The sequence below is a fragment of the Scylla paramamosain genome, chromosome 9 (assembly GCF_035594125.1).
Source record: "Scylla paramamosain isolate STU-SP2022 chromosome 9, ASM3559412v1, whole genome shotgun sequence".
NCBI classification, from domain to species: domain Eukaryota; kingdom Metazoa; phylum Arthropoda; class Malacostraca; order Decapoda; family Portunidae; genus Scylla; species Scylla paramamosain.
This window is the reverse complement of record NC_087159.1, coordinates 578,979-602,933: the sequence shown is the minus strand read 5'-3', so window position 1 is coordinate 602,933 and position 23,955 is coordinate 578,979. Positions and strand designations below refer to the sequence as shown.

The 23,955-nt window shown below is 41.1% G+C and overlaps 2 protein-coding genes and 1 long non-coding RNA gene across 6 annotated transcripts in view; 1 reads left to right on the top strand and 2 right to left on the bottom strand.

Moving 5' to 3' along the window:
* Positions 1–110: 110 nt before the first annotated feature.
* On the top strand, positions 111–22,489 carry LOC135103346 (uncharacterized). The gene is made up of 4 exons (XR_010270006.1): positions 111–270; positions 10,570–10,701; positions 14,276–14,407; positions 22,342–22,489. It is a non-coding gene; the product is annotated as an uncharacterized LOC135103346 (long non-coding RNA).
* LOC135103345 (protein D2-like) lies at positions 11,387–14,078 on the bottom strand. The gene is made up of 6 exons (XM_064009395.1): positions 13,967–14,078; positions 13,556–13,648; positions 13,121–13,241; positions 12,797–12,934; positions 12,395–12,475; positions 11,387–11,898 (listed from the first exon to the last, which is right to left on the bottom strand). Exons 2-6 carry the CDS (start codon positions 13,613–13,615, stop codon positions 11,768–11,770), a joined length of 531 nt encoding a protein of 176 aa, XP_063865465.1. The 5' UTR covers positions 13,616–13,648; positions 13,967–14,078; the 3' UTR covers positions 11,387–11,767.
* LOC135103343 (WD repeat and FYVE domain-containing protein 3-like) overlaps positions 14,897–23,955 on the bottom strand; it is a 65,074-nt gene continuing 56,015 nt past the window's right edge. For all 4 annotated transcript variants that reach the window (XM_064009391.1, XM_064009392.1, XM_064009394.1 and 1 more), the window contains one exon: positions 14,897–23,623. In XM_064009391.1, the coding sequence (XP_063865461.1) occupies positions 23,527–23,623 (97 nt within the window). In that variant the 3' untranslated portion in view covers positions 14,897–23,526. The remainder of the gene's footprint in view (positions 23,624–23,955) is intronic.

The window sequence follows — 23,955 nt, the reverse complement described above, 5'->3', positions numbered from 1 at the left end:
ATATATATATATATATATATATATATATATATATATATATATATATATATATATATATATATGAGGCATGAACCGTGATCCGAACCAGTGAAGGTAGCGCGCGCCGCGCGGCTGCGCCGGCCCGACGGATTAGTGTTAGCGTGGCAACGGAGTTTGGGTGTTATGAGTGTTGTTCTCCCGCAAATCTGGTCCTCCTGTCTTGAGGGATAGCGCTTGTCCGTGGAGCGAGGCCGGGGCTGCATGCATTTAGGATATAGAAGCCTCAAGAAAGTAAGTAAACTATAATAAACTTTCGCAAAGGGTTGAAGTAGGCCGACGCCACTGGCTACCTTCTGCCGCTTGCCAAACCTTGGCCGTTATATGAGTATATACCTGTACACAGTTTTCATCTGAGATCACGGTGATGATGAGGATTTCATGAGGCTAATGGTGTGTCCTCTCATGTGCTGTAATGTTAGTTACGTGCTAATACTTTATAAGATACTTGACAAACTACAGTAATGTCTCCGGTAACTGGCAAGTCGTCATGGCATTGGGTGCTTAAAGCTGCCACTCACCACCTACCGCGCGTGTGCTACCATCTCCTAGTCTCTCTCTCTCTCTCTCTCTCTCTCTCTCTCTCTCTCTCTCATTATGATGCTCAGTGTCCAGAGGCCCGCACTCGTACAGCTGCGCATCATTGTTGCATCAACGCCGTTGCATTGTTAGAAAAGTGTCATGATCATACATGATCATTAGTTCATTTTATTTATCCCTTTTGTTCATTTATGATGAAACCTTTCACTGATTACCTTTCATCCATGGAACTCTAGGAAATAAAAATCAGATTAAATTCGTGAACTTTCACCAACTTTCATCCACTCTGGGCACGAACCCTGTTGGCCATTAGCAAAATTGTCTTGATCAGCGTCTCGGCCTCACGCTGTTGGGTGGATCTCGCTGCTGCTCACGAATCGCAACACAGGCTGGAAGGAGCTCCTCGTCATGGTTTTGTTTCGCCAGTGTCCCCCAGGGTGGGAAGTCTGGTTAGGTTTAGATTTGCATAGTTTCCTCGCTGAACTTCTTTCCAGTTTTATAAGTAAAAAATGAGGTACATTAAATTTCATCATACAAAACAATCAGAACAACAAAAATATACCCGTGACGCTTGACCTTCAGGGTGGCGTTGTATATTTATTTTAGTAAATTTCTCGGTAAACCAAACCTTCGTATGCTCTTGTTACATGACACTCCAGCGCCGCCATCATCATGTTGTGCCCTGCTCCCCTGGCGCTCTTGCACTGAGAAGTCGCCGCATTTTCACAATGGGAGCAATCTTTGCTGCTGAAATAAAGTGTGTTCAGCATCTTCAAATTAAAGTTGTCAGTTTTTAACAATATTCTTCAAATTCTTAAAGTAGTTATGTTTCTGCCTTATAGGCCTATAGCTATATATAGCTAACACTTATAGCAAAGCGCCCCCAGACAGCTACACACACCCTACACCCGCCCGCCGCCAGAGGTGCCTGACAGGATGGCTCTCCTGTGTTGTTATCGCGTTGTGGCCGCGCCGCATCTTGTCTGCACATCGTCGTGTTTATCGTTGTATTATTTTTTTATTTATATATTTATTTATATTTTATTTATTTATTTTTATTTCTATTTATTTATTTTTTTTTTTTTTTTCAGTTGGCCGTGACTCAACCCGCAGTAGGTGTGGGATTGGCACTGGCTTAGACTTGCCTGTTGATAAAAAGGATGTTTGGAATGATGTGCTAGTATTACGCCAAACGACAAGGAAATTAATGTTGGTTGAAAACACAGGTGCCATTTCTGGGCTTGTTGATGGCGATATACCGGAGAGAGAGAGAGAGAGAGAGAGAGAGAGAGAGAGAGAGAGAGAGAGAGAGAGAGAGAGAGGGGGGGGGAGGGGAGGTAGAAGGTAACACACAAAAGATGGCTGCGTTGTGTGGTGAAGGCAAATAAAGGCCGGAGAAGCCGCGCCACGCAGTCGTTGGCGAGCATTGTGCGGCGGGAAATATTTCGTCACAGATATGTTTGTCAAGGTTATGAAGGCATTCAGAGGCTCGAGTACTATTGTGTGGAGGAAGCGCGTCACACAATGGTAGGCGGAGTATTGCTCACCCTACAGCCACCTGCTGCCAGTCAAAATGCCGTCCCACGCCCTCCACTAATATTGGTTTCTTTTTCTGAGTGTGTGTAGAGGGGCAAAGTGGCGCGCGTCGCTATTACGTAAGACTTCCTCAGAGCCCTCACCACTGGATTCGGCGGCCTCTTAGGCTGCCACGGTGCCTTAATATCCTCGTTATTGTAATAATGTCTTGGAGGGCGCTGTGAAAAGTGTGAAGCCTGACAAGCCTGGCAAGTTTCGAAAATTTCCAAATATTATGTACAAGATTTCCGTGACTGTCTCGCTGCGCGGCGACGGCCACCTGCGTTCACTTCATGCTGTTCGCCCCAGTGACGACAGGAATGAACAAAAAGGAAGAAAGCCGGATTGTCAGCGGCTCCCTTTGGCTTCTTTGTACGTTCTTTCTTTTTCGTGATCAATAAAAGAGGTTATCCTTGTGGCAGCTCCAACGTTGTGTGTGTGTGTGTGTGAAGGATTTATTTTATAACTTCTGAAGACCGGTCCTTAACCGCCCAGTGTTCATGATTTATAAACTATTTAATAAGGAAACGATACTAGTGACAATGACTTGCGCAGACCAAACACTGTGGCTATGTTAGTGACAGTTTAAATAAGTGAGATGAGAGGCCCGGTGCTAGCCGGCTGAATCGGTCCCTGAACCTGCTGCTTGCTTCTTGGAAGGTAATTATCATTCTGATGCTGACAACCGACTTGACTAGCGTCACAACCACAACCGCACTTGCGCAGCAACCAGCACCTCTGGCCCACCGTTTGCGACCACTGCCTCCATCGCTCCAAGCTTCTGAAGGAGGCACAGCATGGCTTTTTACAGCAATCCCAACTCAGTTCATCCCTTTCCATCGACAGAGTACTGTGTGCGTGCGTGCGTGCGTGAACCGCGCGTTAAGCAAGGAGGTGAGGCAGCATGGTCTTGACCCACTTATTACTGCGGGCACATTGAATGCGTAGATGCGTTTTGCTGCGTTGCTTGTCTTTGCCTCCTTAGTTCTCGAGCTTAGCTGAGTGTTTCACTCATTATACTGAAACCTTACATTTTTGCTCACAATGATTAAGACCTTCTTAGAGTAACCTGAGTAAATATGTAGTAAAACCGATTACGTAAACATGGAGCATTGCATTAATAGAGGTGAGGTGTGTCTGCTCGGTGATGAACGCGGAATGACGAGAAATACAGTTCCATAAGTTTGACAGCAACTCGTAGGGAACTGGGAGACGAACAACTTAGCTGAGTGGTTGATGAGGAGCCTGGACCACCCGCCAAAACTTTCTGGGGAATTAAAACGAGAGAGAGAGAGAGAGAGAGAGAGAGAGAGAGAGAGAGAGAGAGAGAGAGAGAGAGAGAGAGAGAGAGAGAGTGAGAGGGGTGAGGTGTGTGTGTGTTGGAGCGGGGAGTTCCGCTGAATGAAGGCACGGAAAAATGCGTGATAGCGACACGGCAGATTTGGCAAAGAGAAGATTAAAATTTTAACCACGTTGTCTTTCACCTAAGTAGTTCTGAGATGTGAGGCGCTGCAGCAAAGAAGGAATTGCTTGCGTTCACACAGCACGCTCATGAACAGCCTAACACCCTCATCCAGCCTCTGTGGTGTGCCAGCCTCTCTCTGCGCTGGACGTGGCGGTGCGGGCGCCTCGTGGCAGTGCTTGGGGCAAGAGGTGATGAGTGATGAGCTGCTTGTGTTATTTTAAGTAACCTTGTGCTCAGTAAATTAATACTGCATTTACTGCTACTACTGCTGTTATTACTACTACTATTGTTGTTACTACTGCCGTCAGCCACCCCGTCAGGCAGAGTCCTCGCCTCTCTTATTTTCACACGTCATCATGCATAGTTTTTTGTTCTTTCAGCTTCCATATTCATTTTCATATAATGGATTCGAATTTTTGATGCACACTGCACTTGATACAGGCAGGATTGCCACCACGCAGCCCCGCTAGGGCAGGGCACAATACAATGCAGTGCAGGAAAAGGTTAGTCGGCAGCAGACCAACAGCGTGCGTGACCCAAGGCAGTGCACTGCACGGCCACTCACATAACTTCAGGTGTCACGGAATGTGTACTGTGTAGGTCTTTGGCTCACTCAGATTGCAAAATAATCAGTATACTTGCCTGGTACACGACGCTGGCCAGGCAGCAGCATTTTGGTGTGCCTCGCTAAATGGTCTTTGTTGCCTCTCGCCGTTATACAGCAGCCAGACGTGATTTCCATGATAATGCCTCGTCTCTTCGATCACTTCTTAAAATATTTTTTTCTTCTGACTAGGATAGTTTAAAATATAAGATTACCTCTACAATAGTACCAAAACTTCGTCTCAGGCCAACAAAACTTCTTTTGATCGCCCATCTATCCCAGATCCTAAAGCCCCGCTGACCCACGCACACAACTCGCCTACTCGTGCATTTCACTCAACGCCTCTTCGGGACCTGCTGGCCGCGCATAACGTCGCTTAGGCATACACTTTTTTAAAAACAAGTTGGACTCAATATTTGCATGAGAATGGTTGTGTAATGCAAAGTTCTGGATATATAAGTTTCCATTAGAACTCATTTGCATGCGTAATGTGCCAATAATGGGCGCGATAAGCCTTCTTAAAGCAGTCATGGTTGCACCTTCCGCCACAGTCACTCAGTAGTAAGTTGTAAGCTGTTTTCATCCACTTCTGGGGAGCGGGACGACTTGTGCAGCCGAGGGAGATGAGGTGAGGAGGAGTGGAGAGGGTCCGAGTTGGTGAACGCGGCTGACTTGTAGCTTGGTTGGCCAGGCAGGGACGGGAGCACTTCACCCTGGAGTGTTGGACTCATATAATAAAGCCTCACTTCTTTAACCATTGCATGGGCTGACTTATTACTGAGTACCTTTAAAGTATCATCAGTATACCCAGTTGTTATTATTGCAGCACCCCACTTTAAAATTCGTATAAGAAACTACTACATACACGATTTCAGTAATAATTCTTACTTACTGCTCCCTCCCACCCACTCCCACAGACACACTGGCTCGTCTTTTATCCCTCCCTCCTAGGCACTTCCAGGCAGGGCGAGAAAATTGTGCTTCCTTTTAGAGTAATGAAAATAATCCGCTTGAGCTGCTCCCCCGCGCCGCGTCTTTCCTCTAATGGCCAGATGAGCGCCTCCCACCTCCCCCCTCACTCGCACTCCAACTCCTGCTATGGCCACGATGATGAGGGACAATGACTGTGGTTGTGGTAGTGATGACCGCTGTGATGACTACATTAATGATTATGGCGATAATGAACAAATGAATGATACTACACGTGATGCCTCTAGTAATCCAACAGGCATGGCTGTGAAAAATGGAACTCCAGTTTTCAATATATACAAAGAAACACCTTGCATTTTCTCACTTAGTGCTGACTAGTAAATAATACCAAAATATTATTTACTCAGCACCCACACTCCAGCCACGCCTTCGTCAGGACGGTGCCGAATGACCTTTCTGTCCGCCGCCGCCGACGCCGCTGCCGCCGCAGACGCTAAGAGTCTGCGTAAGTAGAAACTCATTAAGAGTCTAGGAACAAGGGAGATGAGTTTTATAGGAACTAATTCAGGCTCTTCCTCCTCCTCTTAGAACGCCTCGGTGTCAGGTCTGGAATTAATTAACATCTTTATTCGCTGTCACACCTTGTCCGCGACGCGTGACTCTACTTGCAGACATTATCTCTCTCTCTCTCTCTCTCTCTCTCTCTCTCTCTCTCTCTCTCTCTCTCTCTCTCTCTCTCTCTCTCTCTCTCTCTCTCTCTCTCTCTCTCTTTGAGTGTGTGTGTGTGTATCTATACAATCTCCTTTGCACCTCATGCTATAGTTTCCCCTCCTCCTCCTCCTCCTCCTCCTCCTCCTCCTCCTCCTCCTCCTCCTCTTCAATTTTACCTATATACCTGTTCTGTTTCGACCACCAACACCACCACCATCACCACTCCTCCTACCCTCACCCCCTCACTCCTTGCCCACGTGTTCCACCTTAGTTCTGCCCATCCCACCTCCCCCATCTTTGCCCCGACTCACCCACACCACATGTTCATGGAGGCAAAGATGAAGTATGTCGAGGCGAGTTTTAGTTTATCTATTTTTTTTTTTTTTCTTTTTTGCACTGCGAACCGTCAAGTGTGTGTGTGTGTGTGTGTGTGTGTGTGTGTGTGTGTGTGTGTGTGTGTGTGTTCGTTCCCACTCCATTATGGCCAACCTCGTGCTACTCAGCCCAACACACATACACACACACACACACACACACACACACACACACACAAACAGACGCATAAATTAAGGATAGAAGAATCAATGGGTTAGAGAGAGAGAGAGAGAGAGAGAGAGAGAGAGAGAGAGAGAGAGAGAGAGAGAGAGAGAGAGAGAGAGAGAGAGAGAGAGAGGTGGGGGAATTAGGCCGGTATACACCACCACGAGACACTGCCAACATTCCTCTTCACCTGCAAATTCACACACGCTCTTAACTTAACTAATCCAATGCTTCCATTTCCACGTCATTATCAAAATATTCACTCCGCCCAACGTCACCTCGATCCTTCCGCCTTCCGCTACACTTAAACAGCTCCTCCTCCTCCTCCTCCTCCTCCTCCTCGACTATCGCCACCATCTGCATCTCCGCCTCTGCTCCACGAAACTGTCCATGCCATCTTCGCTCTTCTGCTTCATCATCAGTATAATTTAAACATTGTGGTTCCTCTTAAGGACCGCCATGTGTACTGCTGCTGCTCATTTTCTTCTTTGTGTTGCTCTGTATTAGGTCACTGCCTTCACTAGACCATGTTAGCACTCTACATGCATACAAGCTGTAGTGTTTTTGGGTCAGTCACCACCTTTCACCCTCCCATTTTTCATTCCATTCAATGCGTCACCGTAACAGCAAGCGTGATAGAGGTTCAGGTGAACTGCACTGCAGCTTTCTACTCAGTTCCCTCGTCTTGTTCATCCATCGTCTCATTGTACGATGTCCTTGATTTGCCACACTGCTGTAAATATGGTGATTCTTGTACTGCATTCCCGTGTTACAATACACCACGCCATCCTGTCTGTCTCACCATTTAATTCTTTGGAGTCATCGCCTCTACATTTCTGCTTTTCGTAAAGTTCTCCCATGAATGTGCCTCTCATTTATACCATTCTGTGTTGCCCATTGGCTCCACGGCACTCCCTCTCTTCTCAACCCAACACCCCACTAGCCAACCTTGTGGGATGTTTTTTAGGGGGAACCGCCTCGCTGCTCGTGGCAGGACCTGTCGAAAGTGAACTCCAGTAAATTAGATAGCTTGCAGTTCCCATTGTGTTCTGATATAAGGGGCTCTGCCCATAACTGGTCCAAAAGCTAAGGAAACAGATGAGCGCCGGCCAAGTGCCTTCCCTCTTCTTGCCAGCGTGTTCATGGCCGTCCAGCCTCTCGCCGCTCGGCTCCCTCACGTTCCTCTCCATTTCATCATTTTAGCTGCACAGTTTTGCGTACTTTCCCTTTCAGTTTTCAAACTTTGCCTCTTACTCCGATAATAACCCATGAATACTCGTTTCTGATGTCCATAAATGACTCATTATCTCAACCATTAGTTTACATTTCAGTTTCAGAGTTGAAATCCAGATTAATTCATTCAAATTCACCCTCCCATTTTTCATTCCATTCAATGCGTCACCGTAACAGCAAGCGTGATAGAGGTTCAGGTGAACTGCACTGCAGCGGACTGAATCTACTGCCGTTGTGCCAGCGTGCTGCCATTGCACTGCTGCAGCATGATGAATGCTCGAACATTAGCTGTCAATTGTCATTTTCATTCATAAAGTTTGCACGCCTCTTCCGGAGACGTGCAGCACGAAGGTGGAAGTTACTAAGAGGTGATGAGATGAGCCTCGTGGCTTCTGCCCTATCACTGACGTGAAGCTGGCATCCCTGCTGGGATTTATCAGATACCAATTTTTACTGCGCACATTATCACTGTCATTTACATTTCACTGAAAGAGTAGAGGTTAAATAAGTTACGTACATCAGCACTAACTCAGAGGAGCAGAAACACCAGTTTATTCAGATTATTTCTAATGACTTTTTTTTTTTTCCCCATTCAGAATAAGGTTTCACTAACAACCCGCAGCTGCTGGCTCGCTCGAGTTGGCGAAACTTTCCAACACATTATGCAAGTCTGAAGAAAGTTAATATCGCGGCTAACCGAGTTGTTGGTTTCTGGCCAAAGTTTCCAGAACTAAAATTGGCCTCAATTGGTAGTTGGTTAGCATGTCACCGTTTAGCATCAGATTCGTTACACCGGGGAGGACCCTGGGGAGTTGGTACAGCAAGATGGTCAGTGTCTGGACGCGGGAAAGTCGTGTGACTATTAATGGTTATTAATCACGAGGTGGTGGTGCATTCTGCCAACGAAGGAAGAATGTTGCCGTTCACTTGGTGGCTCGCTGAAAGGCAATCAGGAGTACAGTGTGTGGTATATTTATTTACCACTTCACTAACTTTGTTTTATTTATTTAGCTGTTGATAATTGAGTAGCTTTTGGCTATTACAGATTTTTAAAGAAAGGTTTCACCATACACACGCATGCACGCACGCACGCACGCGCAGTCCGCATTCCGAGGGGTTCGGGAGGCTCGGAGAGAGGCAGCGAGACACAAAAGACGCGACATGAATTATTACAAAGGCTCACACCCAAGACAATGATTTCGGTCTTAAGTTTTATCTCACAGCTAAGAGAATTTCTCTCTCTCTCTCTCTCTCTCTCTCTCTCTCTCTCTCTCTCTCTCTCTCTCTCTCTCTCTCTCTCTCTCTCTCTCTCTCTCTCTCTCTCTCTCCTCTATTCAGAGCCAAAGTTGTCTGTTGCACCACATCTATGTAACGATGTAACTTTAATTTTTCACCATCCCACCAACTTTTTATATTCAATCTCTCCATAAACTAATGTGTTGTGTTTATTTCATCTAACTATTCCGATTGTGTAAAATTCTCCCGCTATTTGAGGCACCACTAGGGGAAAGTATGTATCGGGGAATACAGACAGCTGAGTAACCGCCTGCACTCACTTCCACTGTGCTTTGTTTTCCCTCAACCTGAAGTCTTCTGTCTGCTTACTTTCTCTTAACAAAATCAGACAGTTAACAGAATTTTTACAGAGGGAAAACTAAAGGCAGAGGAAGAGAGTGCGATATTCTATTCGACTACTGACCAGGATTGTATCAAAGGCCGTTATTCCAGTGGATTCTTGTTAAGCGAGAGCTGGTAAAGGAAAAGTTAAAACTCTTAACATGCATACGCACGTACCCTTTACCTCCTCGAGTCTGAGTTTAGTGTATGGAACAATCGACTGATGAAGCCAATTGTCATTCGTGTTGTCAGCTCGGGATCACCAACACGGGAAGACTGCACAGGCTCACCAGAGGTGAAATGAGCAGTTTTCCAATATTTCTTCAATAGGAACTGGTGAACTTTTGATGAGTTCAGAATGTCAGCGAAATACAAATTCTCTCTCTCTCTCTCTCTCTCTCTCTCTCTCTCTCTCTCTCTCTCTCTCTCTCTCTCTCTCTCTCTCTCTCTCTGAGATAATGATTTTTAAGCTTTATTATATTTTGTACTGTACCGTCTCTTTCCTCTAAATTTGTCACATTTGTGCAAATAACAGATATGTGAACCTTGGAGTAAGCGGTGGACTAATAAATTTGACGCTTTTGTCTAGTAAGACGCAACGCGTGGCCTCGGGACCAAAACAACAGCGGAGCGAAAGCACGGGAAGGGCGGCCCGAAAGGACAACAATAGCGCTTGATTTATACACCTCGTGCATCTCCTGCGACGCGCAGTGAGCCATCGCAAGGTTTCTGGGGATGAAAGGTTTATAAATGTGTGAGAGGTAACTCTAGGGATGCGAGAAAATAATGAGTGTGGGCAAGAATCGATAACACTATTAGCCACAGCCTTTAACTTAACGCCTCATTCTCTTTCCCACACAAACCACTGTCTTTGTCACGTTCCCGACCACTCCCACCGGGAGCAAAATTACTCAATGTTAGTACTGTAAAAAAAAAAAAAAAAAAAAGGTGGGGGCGGGTCGGAAACACGACCCAGGGAAAATTGGTGTATTTCTGACGTCTAGGAAAAGAAGTTCCTGCCTGAAGATGTCATGAGTCGAAGATTTTCTTGAGCAATGTTTCCACCGCCTCAGAGCGACTTATTCATAAAGTTGGCAAAAGAAGCTCGTTTTTTTTTTTCTCTTCCATTTTTATTTATTCGTAGCCTTCCTGTTTTCACGATTCTCTCTCTCTCTCTCTCTCTCTCTCTCTCTCTCTCTCTCTCTCTCTCTCTCTCTCTCTCTCTCTCTCTCTCTCTCTCTCTCTCTCTCTCTCTCTCTTTCGACTGTGTGTTGTTGGAGATAAAATGGACCATGTCTAGATGTATTTCGCCTTTCAGGAATAATGATGATGATGGCTGCTTACTGTCACTTAGATGAGAACGACTCCGTCACCTTCTCTGTAAAGGACAAAGGTCGGCTGTCCCCAGACCACCACTATCACCGCCGCCGCCGCTGCCACCGACAGGAACGTTCGTATCATTTTCTGTTTGGTTGTTCTCTTTTATTTATTTATTTTTTTTTATCTGATTTTCACCTTTCGTTTTGAGTTCTTTAGAACGAGCGGGCGTCTTTGAGAGCGTCACAAGGCTTGCAGCAAGCTGTGCAGTGCACATGCACCGTTGCATTGCCTCCAAACTGGGTGATACCTTCATAATATTTGCTTACTGTTTTTATTCATCTGTTCGATTTTAAAAAGTTGTAATAGAACCATTCGTTTGCATTATTTCATGCCCGCTTAAGAAACAATATATGTATTCTATGTTTTGTAGACGTTGTGTGTGTGTGTGCGTGTGTGTTTTATATACACGTATATTCTTGCAAAGAAGTGTGGTCCAGTACACAAGTGTCATGGAGTGGGATGTCGTGAGGGGGTTGCCAAGCAGACAGCGCCACAACGTGACACAAACACAAGTGGCACTCCCCAACACCCCCTGATAAGATAACATTCAGGGAACTCTTGGGCGGCAACCGATAAGGGAATATAAGTGGCCAGAAGCACGTGTTTTCATACCGGTGTGCCCCGTGACTATAAAGAACCATCCACTCGTGCACAGGCGCCTTCACTTCCCGCTAAAAGAGATATGGCATCAGCTGTGTTATGCAGCCGTATACGAGTCTATGGCTGCATGTTTAATGGTTATAATGAAACTCCCGTGAGAACTCATTTTTATGAAACTTCACAAGTTGATGCTAATCAAAATCATTTATTTGAACAGCTGTTATTTTCAGAACTTCAGCGTTGAAAATATAACAAACTAAAAACAATATTCACTTTTCAATATATTGTAAAACCAGAAGCGGATCTTGACCTTCAGTTTATCTTGAAAAGTATTTAATAGTATGCTACCGATAGCTTGCAACCCATCTAACACAACTCCCTTCAAAACAAGATCGATGTGTGACAGATCGGCTGCATTCATGTGTTCCAAAGGAAGCATTTGCTCATTTACAAATAACCACACTGTAAACAACAGACACGTGACCTCGTAATCGCAGGATAATCTGAGCGCTTTCACCTTCTATACAGCTGTACTCTTAAATACCAAGCTGTTTATGTACTTGATCACAGTAGCTGTCGTATTTTGCCTGGAAGAAATTGCCTGCCACCAGCTCCAGGTTGTATTTCTCGGCAAATTTGTGAATTTTGAAGCATCTGCGAGGAGAGGCTGGAAAACAAAGAAAGAGTCAAATATCAACACCAGGAAAATTCACGCATCTGATGGACGCACGCGAACGCTAGTTGGTGTGACGTCCACATTAACTTGAAGTTAAGCAAGTCACTCCTATCCGCCAAGACTTTACTTGTCCGCCTTTCTACTCTCCATAACGAGAGTAACAAGACATCTCAGGAACTAAACTCCCACGGCTTGTCTGAACTGTTCTTTTGTTAACATATAGCAGCAATGGATGTGTGCTAATTATAACAACAACAATAATCTGTATCTGTATAGCAAGGTGAGATCCTTTCTTACAGAGTTGTAGCCCAAACAAGACTGTCTCCCTGTGGAAATTAAGATGCTTAAGAAATTCTCAGTCAACTCGTTCCTCCTCATTTTACTCGCCTTAACGATGTGCAGAGGATACAGCAGCAGATCAAGAAACTACATTTGCCTCTCTCTCTCTCTCTCTCTCAGCAAAAATAAGAAAAAACGCGTCACATACCTGAGGTGTTTGGGACTCGCGGCTCGTCACACGTCAGGCGTCCGTTCTGCCGGTACACCACAAACACGTAGCGGTGTAGCCCTGCAGGGGAAAAAAGGGTCTCACTTCAGCTTCCAAAGTCCAATGTATTCATCCGATCGCAGAAATAAAATTTATAACAATGTCCTCGAAGCGATTGCCAAACAAGAACAAACAAAAGGACAGTCCCTGATATTTTCTCGAGATGCCGCAGTTCCCCCAAAACCTCCTCCCTTGCCAGCCCAGAACAGGAGTAGCCGCAAAGCAATTGTTTACTACGGGACAATCAGACACGAAATGCAGTCATTATATGCACACGAAAAGTGATTCCAGTGACCTGTGCTTTAAAGACTATTATTGCTCATACCTGCAGTTCAATCTCACCTGTGCCTCTGGGCGGGCCGGGACCCACGTATTGGCTGAGGGTGTCGCCGTTCGACACATCGTTCCCTGATATGTTCACCACCAGCCAGTGTTGCCACTCGCCGAACTTGGGATCTTCTCGGCTCGGGGCGTCGGGGTCTGTGGGTCGTGGAAGTAGCGTCCGTGCAGAAAAAGCACGTCGTGGTTGTAAGTTAAACAACTTTAAAGTTTGAAGACATCCATGAACGTGTCATTTTGCGTAGCATTTCGTAGTTGATAAAATATATTTTATTAGAATGAAAATGCTGAAAGAATAAGCGGCACGGTGGTTCTGTTGAAGCTCACCTGTCATGCACAGGGTGTAGAGAGCACCCTCCTCCACGGGCCAGGACAGGTGTGGCACATCCTTGGCCTCGGTGGGCGTCACCACAGTCCCACATTCCACCTCAGTGTTCCCGTACCTCACCTGGAATGATAATGACACTCAACACTGTGGACCAAGTTTGTTGAGTTGACGCTCATTATTTATTTTTACATGAAGGTCGTGTGGTCATCGTCCTGGTAGTGGTGGTGGTAGCGGCGATGTTAGAGCCGTGTTATATTATTCATTCAGTTGACCTTGAACAACTTAAGCCACTTTACAAGAGAGAAAGAGAGAGAGAGAGAGAGAGAGAGAGAGAGAGAGAGAGAGAGAGAGAGAGAGAGAGAGAGAGAGAGAGAGAGAGAGAATTATTTATTCATTTGCTGAAGTAATTAAGTGATTGATTAATTAATCCTGACCTGCACAGTAGAGGGAGGACAGCGGGGCAAGACATCGGGTATTACTCCGTGTTGTTCCATGAAGCCAAATCCTCTTTGATTTTACCAGCATGTCTGGAACATGTGTAAGTACATCAGTCTAATGTGTATGGTGTAGCTATACCCCATAGCTTGTAACTATGGACTTCTTAACGAGGAATCAAGCACTGATTTCCTTCCCGCTAATTCGTAACGTCCGAAAGATATTTGAATCGCAGAAAAGACAAGTGATGCCATCATATTAAAGAAACAAATAATTTTTACGGCATCTTGTAGCTTCAGGAGAATTTACTGTGTATTATATAACTGATATTTATAACAAGTAGCTTTTTAATATTAAATGTATCGTGCTTTGATAATTATATAAAAAAGACTCGGTGAAGTTTTACTCACAACACAGCTCGAGAAGTACGCCCGCCTGTGTTGGCTGGTGTCCAGGCGATGACTACTGAGCGTAACCTTAATCCATCAGGGTTGCGGCCAGTTGCTAAGCAGGCACTTTGCTTCCTTTTGTCTCTGTGATAAGGTTGTGAGGTGTGCGTGTGATTCCTTCCTCTGTATATGGTTGTCTGATCCTTCCCTTTTTCAGTCCCTCTCCTCCCCATGCCCGTTTATGGGGTAAGGGGGGGATTGCCTTTGCATGCATCATGGACTTTTGCCTTTCATTTGCTGATGAATTACTTGTCCCTGATTTTGATACAGTTTGGTCACCCTTCTCGTGTTGTGTCCTGAGTTCATTACTATCAAGTGGATATCTGCCTTTGCATGGAGGCGCCCGTGTATGCTCGTCGCTTCATAGACTTAATTAGAAGGGTAGACTGTACTGGAGTAAAGGTATGTATTCCAATGCCGTTGTTTGCTAAGAAGTGTGTGTGTGTGTGTGTGTGTGAGATGATGACTACACCCTTCAAAGAAAGAAGCTCCCATGAACAGGTATCAGAGCAGACTAGTAGACTAATAGGATAGAGTATTTTTTTTTTTTTTTTTTTTTTTTTGTTAGAATTTGTAATACTGTGGTAATTGTGGGCATGAACCAAACTTTATATGTGAAATAATGAGTCTATATTTTGTGTTGGAACTTCAGATTAAGGTTCATAATGAAGACAATATATAATCACAAAGTGAAGATATTATGGCAGCCCATGTCATAATCATACTGTATAGTTAAATGTATTACAAGTTAATTTCATTTAAGTGTATTCCTATTTTAATAAGTAGTAGAATGTACAGTTAAAAGCGTGTTATAAAAAACATATCTCACAATTAGCAGTGTTATTTCAGGTAAAGAACAAAGTTATGCTCAGCATGTAAATGAAAAAATGGTCCATCTTATTTTAATTATATATTTTTAAATGTAACACAAAGTATTCTGAAACTACTGGGCCTCTGAAAACCTGTTACTAGTCATGAATTTGTAACACTATCAGTATCAGGCCAGGGTGCTTTGATCAGTAGACAGCTTCAGCAGAGTGAGAGTGAGTGTGACTCAGCTTTACCTGTCCATAGTCTGGCCACTGCAGCTAACAACAAATGGTTACTTGTACATGACCAGACTAATTAACTATTTCACATAAAACCATACTGTGGAAGGGCAAAAGGCATCTCCAGTGAAACAAATCCTCATAAATGTTTGGTGCACCATCAACTAATGTGGTGTATACCATTTGCTTATGATCAGGTTATGTGTTTCACTGAAGTGACAGGTTAATTGCTGCAATTTGCCTTTTCACTAGTTCTGCACATGCCTACTGAATATTTAGAGCATTTAGACCACTGTCTGGAATTGCTAATAATGATACATGCCAGTGTAGTCTATTCCATGACTAATATGATGCTTGAGTCACTTTGAGTCAGAGGCTGAAAACCCAGGATCTGCTCACTTGGGAGATTCAAAACACACTGTTCTTCATATATTTCTAATTCTAGGTGAGCACAGGAAACTAGTGATAATAAGATATAGGTGAGCAAAGGGATTATTATATACAGAGAATGAGTAGAAGACAAATTATTACAATGAATAAATAATCTAACTAGTTTCAGTGGCCAGCTGTGAATATCAAATAATATTTTCATAAATAAATGTTTCATTCAGTTTAAACTATTGACAAAATATTAGGCATTCAGTTTTATGAACTGAAAACTAATATTGGCTATGGAATGTTTATAAAGAATATGAAGAAATCTTATTTGCATCAACACCATCACAGAAACTCCCTATCTGTCTAAACTATGTGAATTATTCTTTCCTGTGCATCTACAGAACATTTGCTTAATAAATGTACTTCAATATAAAGTGACTATTGCCAGTCTATATACAGTTATCACTTTACATACAAACAAACACTGGCAGTCATCTTTACACTTACACAAAACTAAGATACATTACATTTGTGGATGAAACCTTCTACACTTTTTTTTTACCTCTCAATAAAATATGTATTTCTTGAGGTAAGTAAAATAAATGAATGATAAAATGTACAACTGTAAGTGAAATAGGTTTATGGTAATTTACATATCCCTGAAGTGTGACCATGAATTACTGCTCTAAATTCATCCCTTCAGCCCTCATCATAAACACAGTACTTGAGTATGACACATTTCAACCAGTGTTCAGGAACCTGACTGGCAATAAGCACATCTTCCAGATATGAAATTTTCAGTGCAAGGAAGACCTGCCAAACAAAATCCCATAGCAGCTTGGAAACAGAGTAAAAATGGGATCACAAGAACATGTTTATCTCACACAAAATGGATCTCAACCTCTGCATGGTGGATAGTGTGCATGTGGTGGCCAAGGTTGTTTGAATGAGCCTGCTGCCTTTCACTAATTAAAATAAGTAAAGGTAGAATTATTAAAAAACTAACACAAAAATATCACACATTAGTAAACATTACAAAATTATGACACTCATACCTGAGATTCATGTCAATTATTAATTTTCCTTTGTCAGATCTAAGGAGAAGGCTAAATATGTATACACAAAACATTACAACAATGACAATGCTATTTAATAAGATTTCAAAGAGATCTTTTACTTTTTTCTAAAGTTAGGTTGCTTATACTGTGAACTGACTAAAGTAGTGTGGCAGTAAGGTTGCAACTGACTGTATTTACACCAAGTTCAACTGGCCTTACATTTGTAGTGAAACCAAGAAAAATACATGAAAAGAATATGTTGCCATACTGCATGGATATTAGATTCAACATAACCATCAGCAGCCTACATGATCTCAGTGCAAGACAAAGATCACCACCAAGTAGGTAGGTTGGTTAAAAGCCTTTCTAGCTTTGGGTGTCTTGGTTAGCTTACCTGGTTACAAGGTCACAACTCCTCAATTATGTTGTATGAGTACCCATTTTCTGATAGATGAATAAGGGATACACTGACATGAGACAATACCAAAGTGAATCCACCTGACCAAGGATTTGAATCTAGGACCTTTTTTTGTTGACTTGAGCTCTCTACTTACTATACCTTGGTGCAATTTTTCTAACTTGGTAGTACAAGCAGGCAAGAGCTATTGGATCCTACCAGCAAGTATACCATTAAGTAAGATCACACAAATAAGAGTGGACAAGACCACTCTGAAGCATGGATTAACAGTCAAGGCAGCCTCCTTCAATTGTAATGGGGCAGCTGATTTTCTACCATGTTGCCAGAGGCTAAGATCAAACTTTTGTGGATGCTTTCCAGACTGGATAGATGGTAAAATAAGCTAGTATTTTAGTAAACTGCATCCTAGTCACCTTGGACTCCATGTGAACTTCAGGTTAGGGAATGTCATGAATGAATGTTTCTTGGTTTAATTTTGAAATGTCCTTAACTATTTACATTAGAAGATTATTATGAAGTAATGGAGAGACGTGTCAGTTAAATGAATGCATATAGCTTATCCTCTCATAAACAGAGAAAAAAAGTGATTTTGTCAAGGGAAATTAATGTAAAACATCAAAATCTAAAAAATAAAAAAAAATAAATAAAAAAAATTCATCTTGAAATTAGCATGATGTGATTTGCTACTAATTATCTAAAATATGTGTTTGCTATAAACCTTTGACTGAGCTGACCTTAGAAAGCCCTGAGACCATGAGGCAGAGGACTTGCCTTAATAAGGAATGGTACCAAGAACTGTTGTAGTCTGTAAATCCACTTACGCATAGCTGACATTAATACAGGATACAGACATGAGATTGTTGTTTTCTTAAATGCTGCTTTGCAGAGATTCTTTAAATAATGAATCTTTCCATGGCTCAGGCATACCTGAGCACTGCCAGACCCTGCTTGATGACATAGATGTGGTTGTCTTATATGTCATGCAATTTAGCTCAGTTGATCCCAAACATATTGCCAAAAGTACTGCTAGCATCAAAACTAGCTATGAATTGCCAGATACGAAGCCATTTTAACAGCAGTCCTCTATATCAATGATTTCTTGCTTGATGGCGAAGCAATTAAAAATATCCTATCTTCCAACTTTGTCCCTCAGGACTGGTGAGAAATTCTCTGCAGCATAAAGGCTTTTTACAGAATTGCTCATCCAAATAAGATTATTGCAAAAAACTGATTACAAGCAGCCAAAAAGAGCAGGCAGTTTTTCAACAACCGACAAAACCCATGTTATTAACCCAGTAGTAAAAAAAATTAGTTGAACACACTATATGGCTTACATTGACTATGAAAAGCCTTTGGTTCCATTAAAATCTCAGAATACATGTAAATAATCAGGAAACATGGGGTAGCAGAAGCATATGACAAGGTATTGGAAGGCATCTATAAGGAAAATATTGCAACGATAAAGCTACACAAGATCAGTAAGAAAATACCAATAAAGGAAAAATTATACAAAGTGACATCATTTCTCCCAAACTGTCAACACAAATATTTCTAATAAACACCAGATTCTGAAAAAAATAAACCAAAAGTGATGGAGTACTTCCAGCACACAAATTAATACTAAAAAAAGTAATTTCTATTACCATTTAAATTATAATGAGTGCATTCTACAAGTTAGAGAACATTTACCAGATTGCCTAAATGGGAATGCTGACAATAATATTTGGCATAACATAAAGAGATAAAAAAAGACAAGGTAGCATAGCAAAATTTATAACATTAAGATCACAATTAAGAGAAAAAGGTGATATGGGCAGCTGTTATGCATGAACAGAAAACTGATAAAGAGCAGTGGAATGGTAAAAGAAGGAAGGGCAGATACAGGACTAGATTGAGACGAGAATTTTTACTGGAACTGACAAACAGATGACAGATGAGTGGAGAAAGCTGGGGCCCTTTGTCTTGCAACAGACTTTCGCTGCTACTGCTGAAGTTGATTATAGCTCACATTCCAACTACTGTACATTGCTTCTGAGCTAAACAAGTTAAACAGACTCTTGGAACAATGAAGTCCCAACTTTCCTAAGTTAGATCAGCTATTCTCCAGTGTACTATGCTATCTTCATGAGAAAGTAATAACAAAGAGGGTGGATCACTGGGTTTTGCCACTGACTTGCTACATCAATTGTTATATACATTATACATTAACTACTACAGTTCTTCCACAGCAACTCCATTACAATAAAATAGGAATTTTTGGTCGTCCTACACTGACCCCTACACACAAGGAATTTAAGTCATAACTTATTTCATTCTGATTACAAACATGATGGATTTAAGTCATAACTTATTTCATTCTAATTACAAAACATGATGAAGCAATTAATTTTGTAATTTTTGTCAGATACTTTGTTCCAAAGGCAAGATTCTGAAATATAATATGTACTTTCCATGAAACAATGATATCCTATGAATACTATCAGTGTCAAGAAAATTTTGCAAGAAATGGATAAGGAAATGTTTAAATAATAAAAGTAATACATTTTGCTATTTCAACCATTTTATGCAAAAGGAGCAAGTGCCTGGATATGGCAGCCACATCAACATATCCTTGCATCTGGCCTATTGCATGAGGGATATGCCAAAGGACAAGCAATTTTTAACACCAGCTAAGCTAAACAGTAATCAGAATTCTGAATTAATTATTTATCAGCTGCCCAGTCTTGCTATTAATTAAGAATTGAGGAAAACTATGCAGAATACACACAGAATACAAACAGAAGAACAAACGTGCAAAGCCTTCAAAGACAGAGAAAAAAAAATCAACAGATGATTTAGGAATCTGTGGGTTGAGGAAATGTGAGGATGAACAAGAAAGACATCTATAAGGAAAGGATTGGCACTATAAAATTACATAAAATTAAAGAGAAAATATGTATAAAAAAGGTGTCAGACTGAGCAACATTGTTTTTCCTTCAAACATGGAATTGTCATGGTCAAGATGCATGATACACTGAGCAGCTAACAGCTGAATATTTAAGAATGACAGAATAGCAATGCCATGGTGGTAAAAGAAGCAGGGTAGACGGAATTTGATGGAGAGATGAGGTCTGCTGGTAAAATAGCCTGGAATAAATTGGTAGCTAACAGGGATGACTAAAGAAGGCTGAGTTTTCTTTGTCTGTAACTGTCTTACAGAGACTGATGATGAATTATTCCAAGCTCCAAGCAAGTTTCTACACAGGCACTCTTCACAGGATGAGCAATGCTTAATACATCTACTTTCTCACACTAAGTTTTCTCCTCTCAGGATTGCCCATCCCAGACACAATATGATCAGCAAAATTATCCTGCTACATTCTCTCATGGTAAGACCTGGCACTTATAGAATATCAGCGTGACAGACATCAATTCAGTCTCAGAGAATAACTGTTAGTTTGAAATGCAGTCAGTTCAGTGATACCTCAAAATTTTACAAAGGCACTAACTATCATGATTTTGCTCATTGTCTTATAATCCTGTTAAGACAGAGAACCAGCAACCTGAATATCAATTAAAAACTTCTGTGCATTTACTGAAAATGCTATATAGTCATAATAAATGAGTCCATAACAATGGATACACCACCAAGATGTGAAATTTTCTAGGATCTCTGTAATCTGTAACATGAATCATAAATGTTTTTCATTTAGAAAGCTTGGATATCTAACCCCTGTGACTTCCCTTTCTTTCAAATGTAGTATCTTAGGAGCCATTAAGAATATCCTCTACTGTTACTTTGCATGAACATAATTATATGCATAGCTGAAGATGGTAATATTGACATTGCTGACAAGTATTTCATGATGGTCTTGATATATGACTGTTTCCTATCCCTGGTACATTAAGAAGTAGAAGACCATGCATGTCTCAGATATTATATAAACTTATATTCAAAAGTTACTGCATTTCTTTTATTCTCAACTTCCAGGAGGAGAGCTTTGTAGTCCTCTAGCCTCATTTCTTCTTGTTACCTCCAACAATCTATAAGAAAGAAAGCCTATGTCTCAAGGGAAGGAGAGAATGATACAAAATAATTAATATGCTTTGAAGATGACAGAAACTTTTAACAAAATTCATAGAGATGGAGTTTGGGAAACACCAAGTCTCACAAGGTAAAGTATTCAGTAAGGAGAAAAAAATATTTGTAGGACAGAATATGTTAAAACAATGATCCTGGCATGCCAAAAAAAAAGATTAACCACTGAGATTCTACAAGATTTACAGGACAGGGTTGGATGGAAAGTGCTCTCATACAGTTTGAAATCCCTGGCAGTGCATAATGCTATATCCTTTTTTGAATGATGAAACAGTCAACTTTTCCAATAAAACACTCAATCCTTTCCATGTACAGGTGAGTGACTTGCCAAGGTTCAACTGACAATGTGATGAGTTGAAAATGCATACTACTTTACCAGAACAAACAAAACCAACACAGCCCTTTGTAATATATCAATTAATTTGGAAAAAGTATTATGATTGGTTTCTTTCTTAGTTTTTAGACAAAGATAACAAACTTACATCCCCCCCTCGGGTAGCCTTGTGTTTTTGCATTCCCCATCCCTAACTTCACTCTGCAAAAGCCAGAGTAGTTGATACAATAGATTCATTGTTGGATAACACAGAAGAAAGACCAATGTAAGCTATAACATTTTCTATATATTACTATAGTTAGTATATTTTCGTATACACAAAAGAAAGGCAATTCATGTGAAACTGCACACACTTCCTGCCAGAATATGGACTCATGAGGTGCTTCATAAGCATGTAAGTAGTTGGACAGGTATGATCCTCACAAGAATATATACCAAAGCAGGAAACACTGCTTTGACAACTCAACTTCTCCCCAGTGAGTTTACTGATGAATAAGTCAATGCAGGGTTTGATGTCTCTACCCACAAGTAATGGTATGTAAGAGCAAACTAATCAGGTGATCGTGATTTTGCATCAAATATTTGGGAAATAAAAGTCATACAAAAGTGAAAATGACCTACACATCCACATCCAACAGAACATTTTAAGGGAACACAAAAAAAAGAACAAAGTTGTATGAAATATAGATCAGCAACTTTCACTCAGCAAAAATCACAACACTCCTCACTCATATACTATTATCAACTATTTAAATATCACAAAATGGTGCTGTCCTTGTACACAATTAAGTGATACAGCCTCATTATTTTCTGAAACCATAAAATATAATACACAGTAATAAAAAGTAAACAAGTTATTTACAACGGTGAATGCTCACTGGAGTACACGGAGAGAATAGAATACTGCTTAGTAAGTAAAAGTAAAACCAAGCATTTATGGAATAGTCATGAATTCTTTTTGAGTTATGTATCTTATTTCTTTTGCATTAAACTATACTCCTGAATTTTGCATTTGTTCCAGTTCCATCTCTAAACTGGGAAGTGTGCCATCCATAAACTAGGAAGTGATCAGCTGTATTAAGTAGCATATGATTATGCACTTAGGGTAAGTGCATCAAACATGTCACATCATCAATAACAATAAAAACAACAAAATGAAAGAAACTTGAAACAAAGTGGTTATTTTTGTTCTAGTCAGTACTATAATCCCTCAGTTTCTGCATGGCAACAGTCTAGTAAATTAAGGGGAAGATTAAGATGAATAACTTATATCCCCATCTTGCCCTTAAAGACCTTGTCCCTGTAAAATAAGGCCAGGCTCTGGTAAAAGCAAGGAAAACACTTATACACACATGGGATGAAGTCTATCTGACAGTGTAAGGAAAAAGAAACACTGCCACAGAACAAAGAAGTAGATGAATCCATGACATGGGAATATTCTTACATCCGTTTTACTATTTCCACAATTCAATGACATGAAATTGAGACAACATTTACTTCCCTTCTCATTTTTTTTTTTTTTTTAACTTGTGTTCTTACTAGATCTATTCTAGTTGACATGAAACATGTCTTAATATGAAAATGTTATGGTGTTTTCTGGGTAAACAAGACAGTAAACAAGGAGATAAAATCAGTCTTCATGATTCTACCTTCCAGTATGTGTACCAAGTCTACATTTCTCCAAGTTAAATAAAGATACAGTAGATTACAGCTAATCAATTCAGATTCATTATGCCAAAGATATTCCAAAAGTTCTCTGGGAATGACAGGTGTACCATTCTCTCCACAGGTCAACAGAGATCCTTCACTCTCTCCTCAGTGAAACATCTGTGTAACTTTTTTTCTTAGAGATGCAAAATTGGTGCAAAGTTTTGTGTAACAATCACGCTCTCCATGATGGATTTCATTAATCCATCTGATAAAATCAGCCTCATATTATTTTAGGTTCAGATCATTTGTCCAGAACACTTATATAATTACATGTTAGTCAGAGGTCTTGGAGTATTACCTTACCTACCATGACTATTGGCAACAAAGACGTCCCAACCAGGGACTAAAACTTAAGTTTTACAAAAAAATATATACAAATATCAATGTATAAATGTAAACATCCAAGTAATTTAAATAGAGAAAAAAGGGAGGCTAAAAAATTTTAATGATCCTGCCTGTTAATACTTCCTTAGAAGCACTGTCGCCTTGAAGGGATTCACTTATCATATCTCAGGGTGGTATAACACTTCTGACACACTCTCACTGGCTTCAGAATCCTTAGGCGTGATATTTCTGACTCAAATCTGCTGCATCTGGAAAATTTCAAAAATATTCAAGTTCAGTCACATTTATAATCATATATTCTTTCTAGAAGCTTCTTTCAAAAGGGTATCTTCACAATATATACAAGCCATTCTACATAATGTCTGTAACACTTATTCTTCTCTTCCCTTTCTAAGCTCTTCTTCATATGCTTCATCTAATATTTTAATTTACAGGTCTAGTTTCTCTTCTTATCTTAATATCACATTCCAAGGTACCAATATTTTCAGCATGTGGGACCATTCACAACAAAGTTATCAATATATTTTATACTGATGTCCAAAGCAAAGTATGACTACATCTATAATGCTTAGGAGAGAGA

Excerpts from the sequence above, each read along its gene's own strand:
- LOC135103345 (XM_064009395.1), bottom strand. The coding sequence starts at position 13,615 with ATGGAACAACACGGAGTAATACCCGATGTCTTGCCCCGCTGTCCTCCC. Across the intron at positions 12,476-12,796 it reads CGGCCCGCCCAGAGGCACAG|GGCTACACCGCTACGTGTTT; the intron begins GTGAGATTGAAC and ends TTTCCCCTGCAG. Across the intron at positions 11,899-12,394 it reads GCGAGTCCCAAACACCTCAG|CCTCTCCTCGCAGATGCTTC; the intron begins GTATGTGACGCG and ends TTTGTTTTCCAG.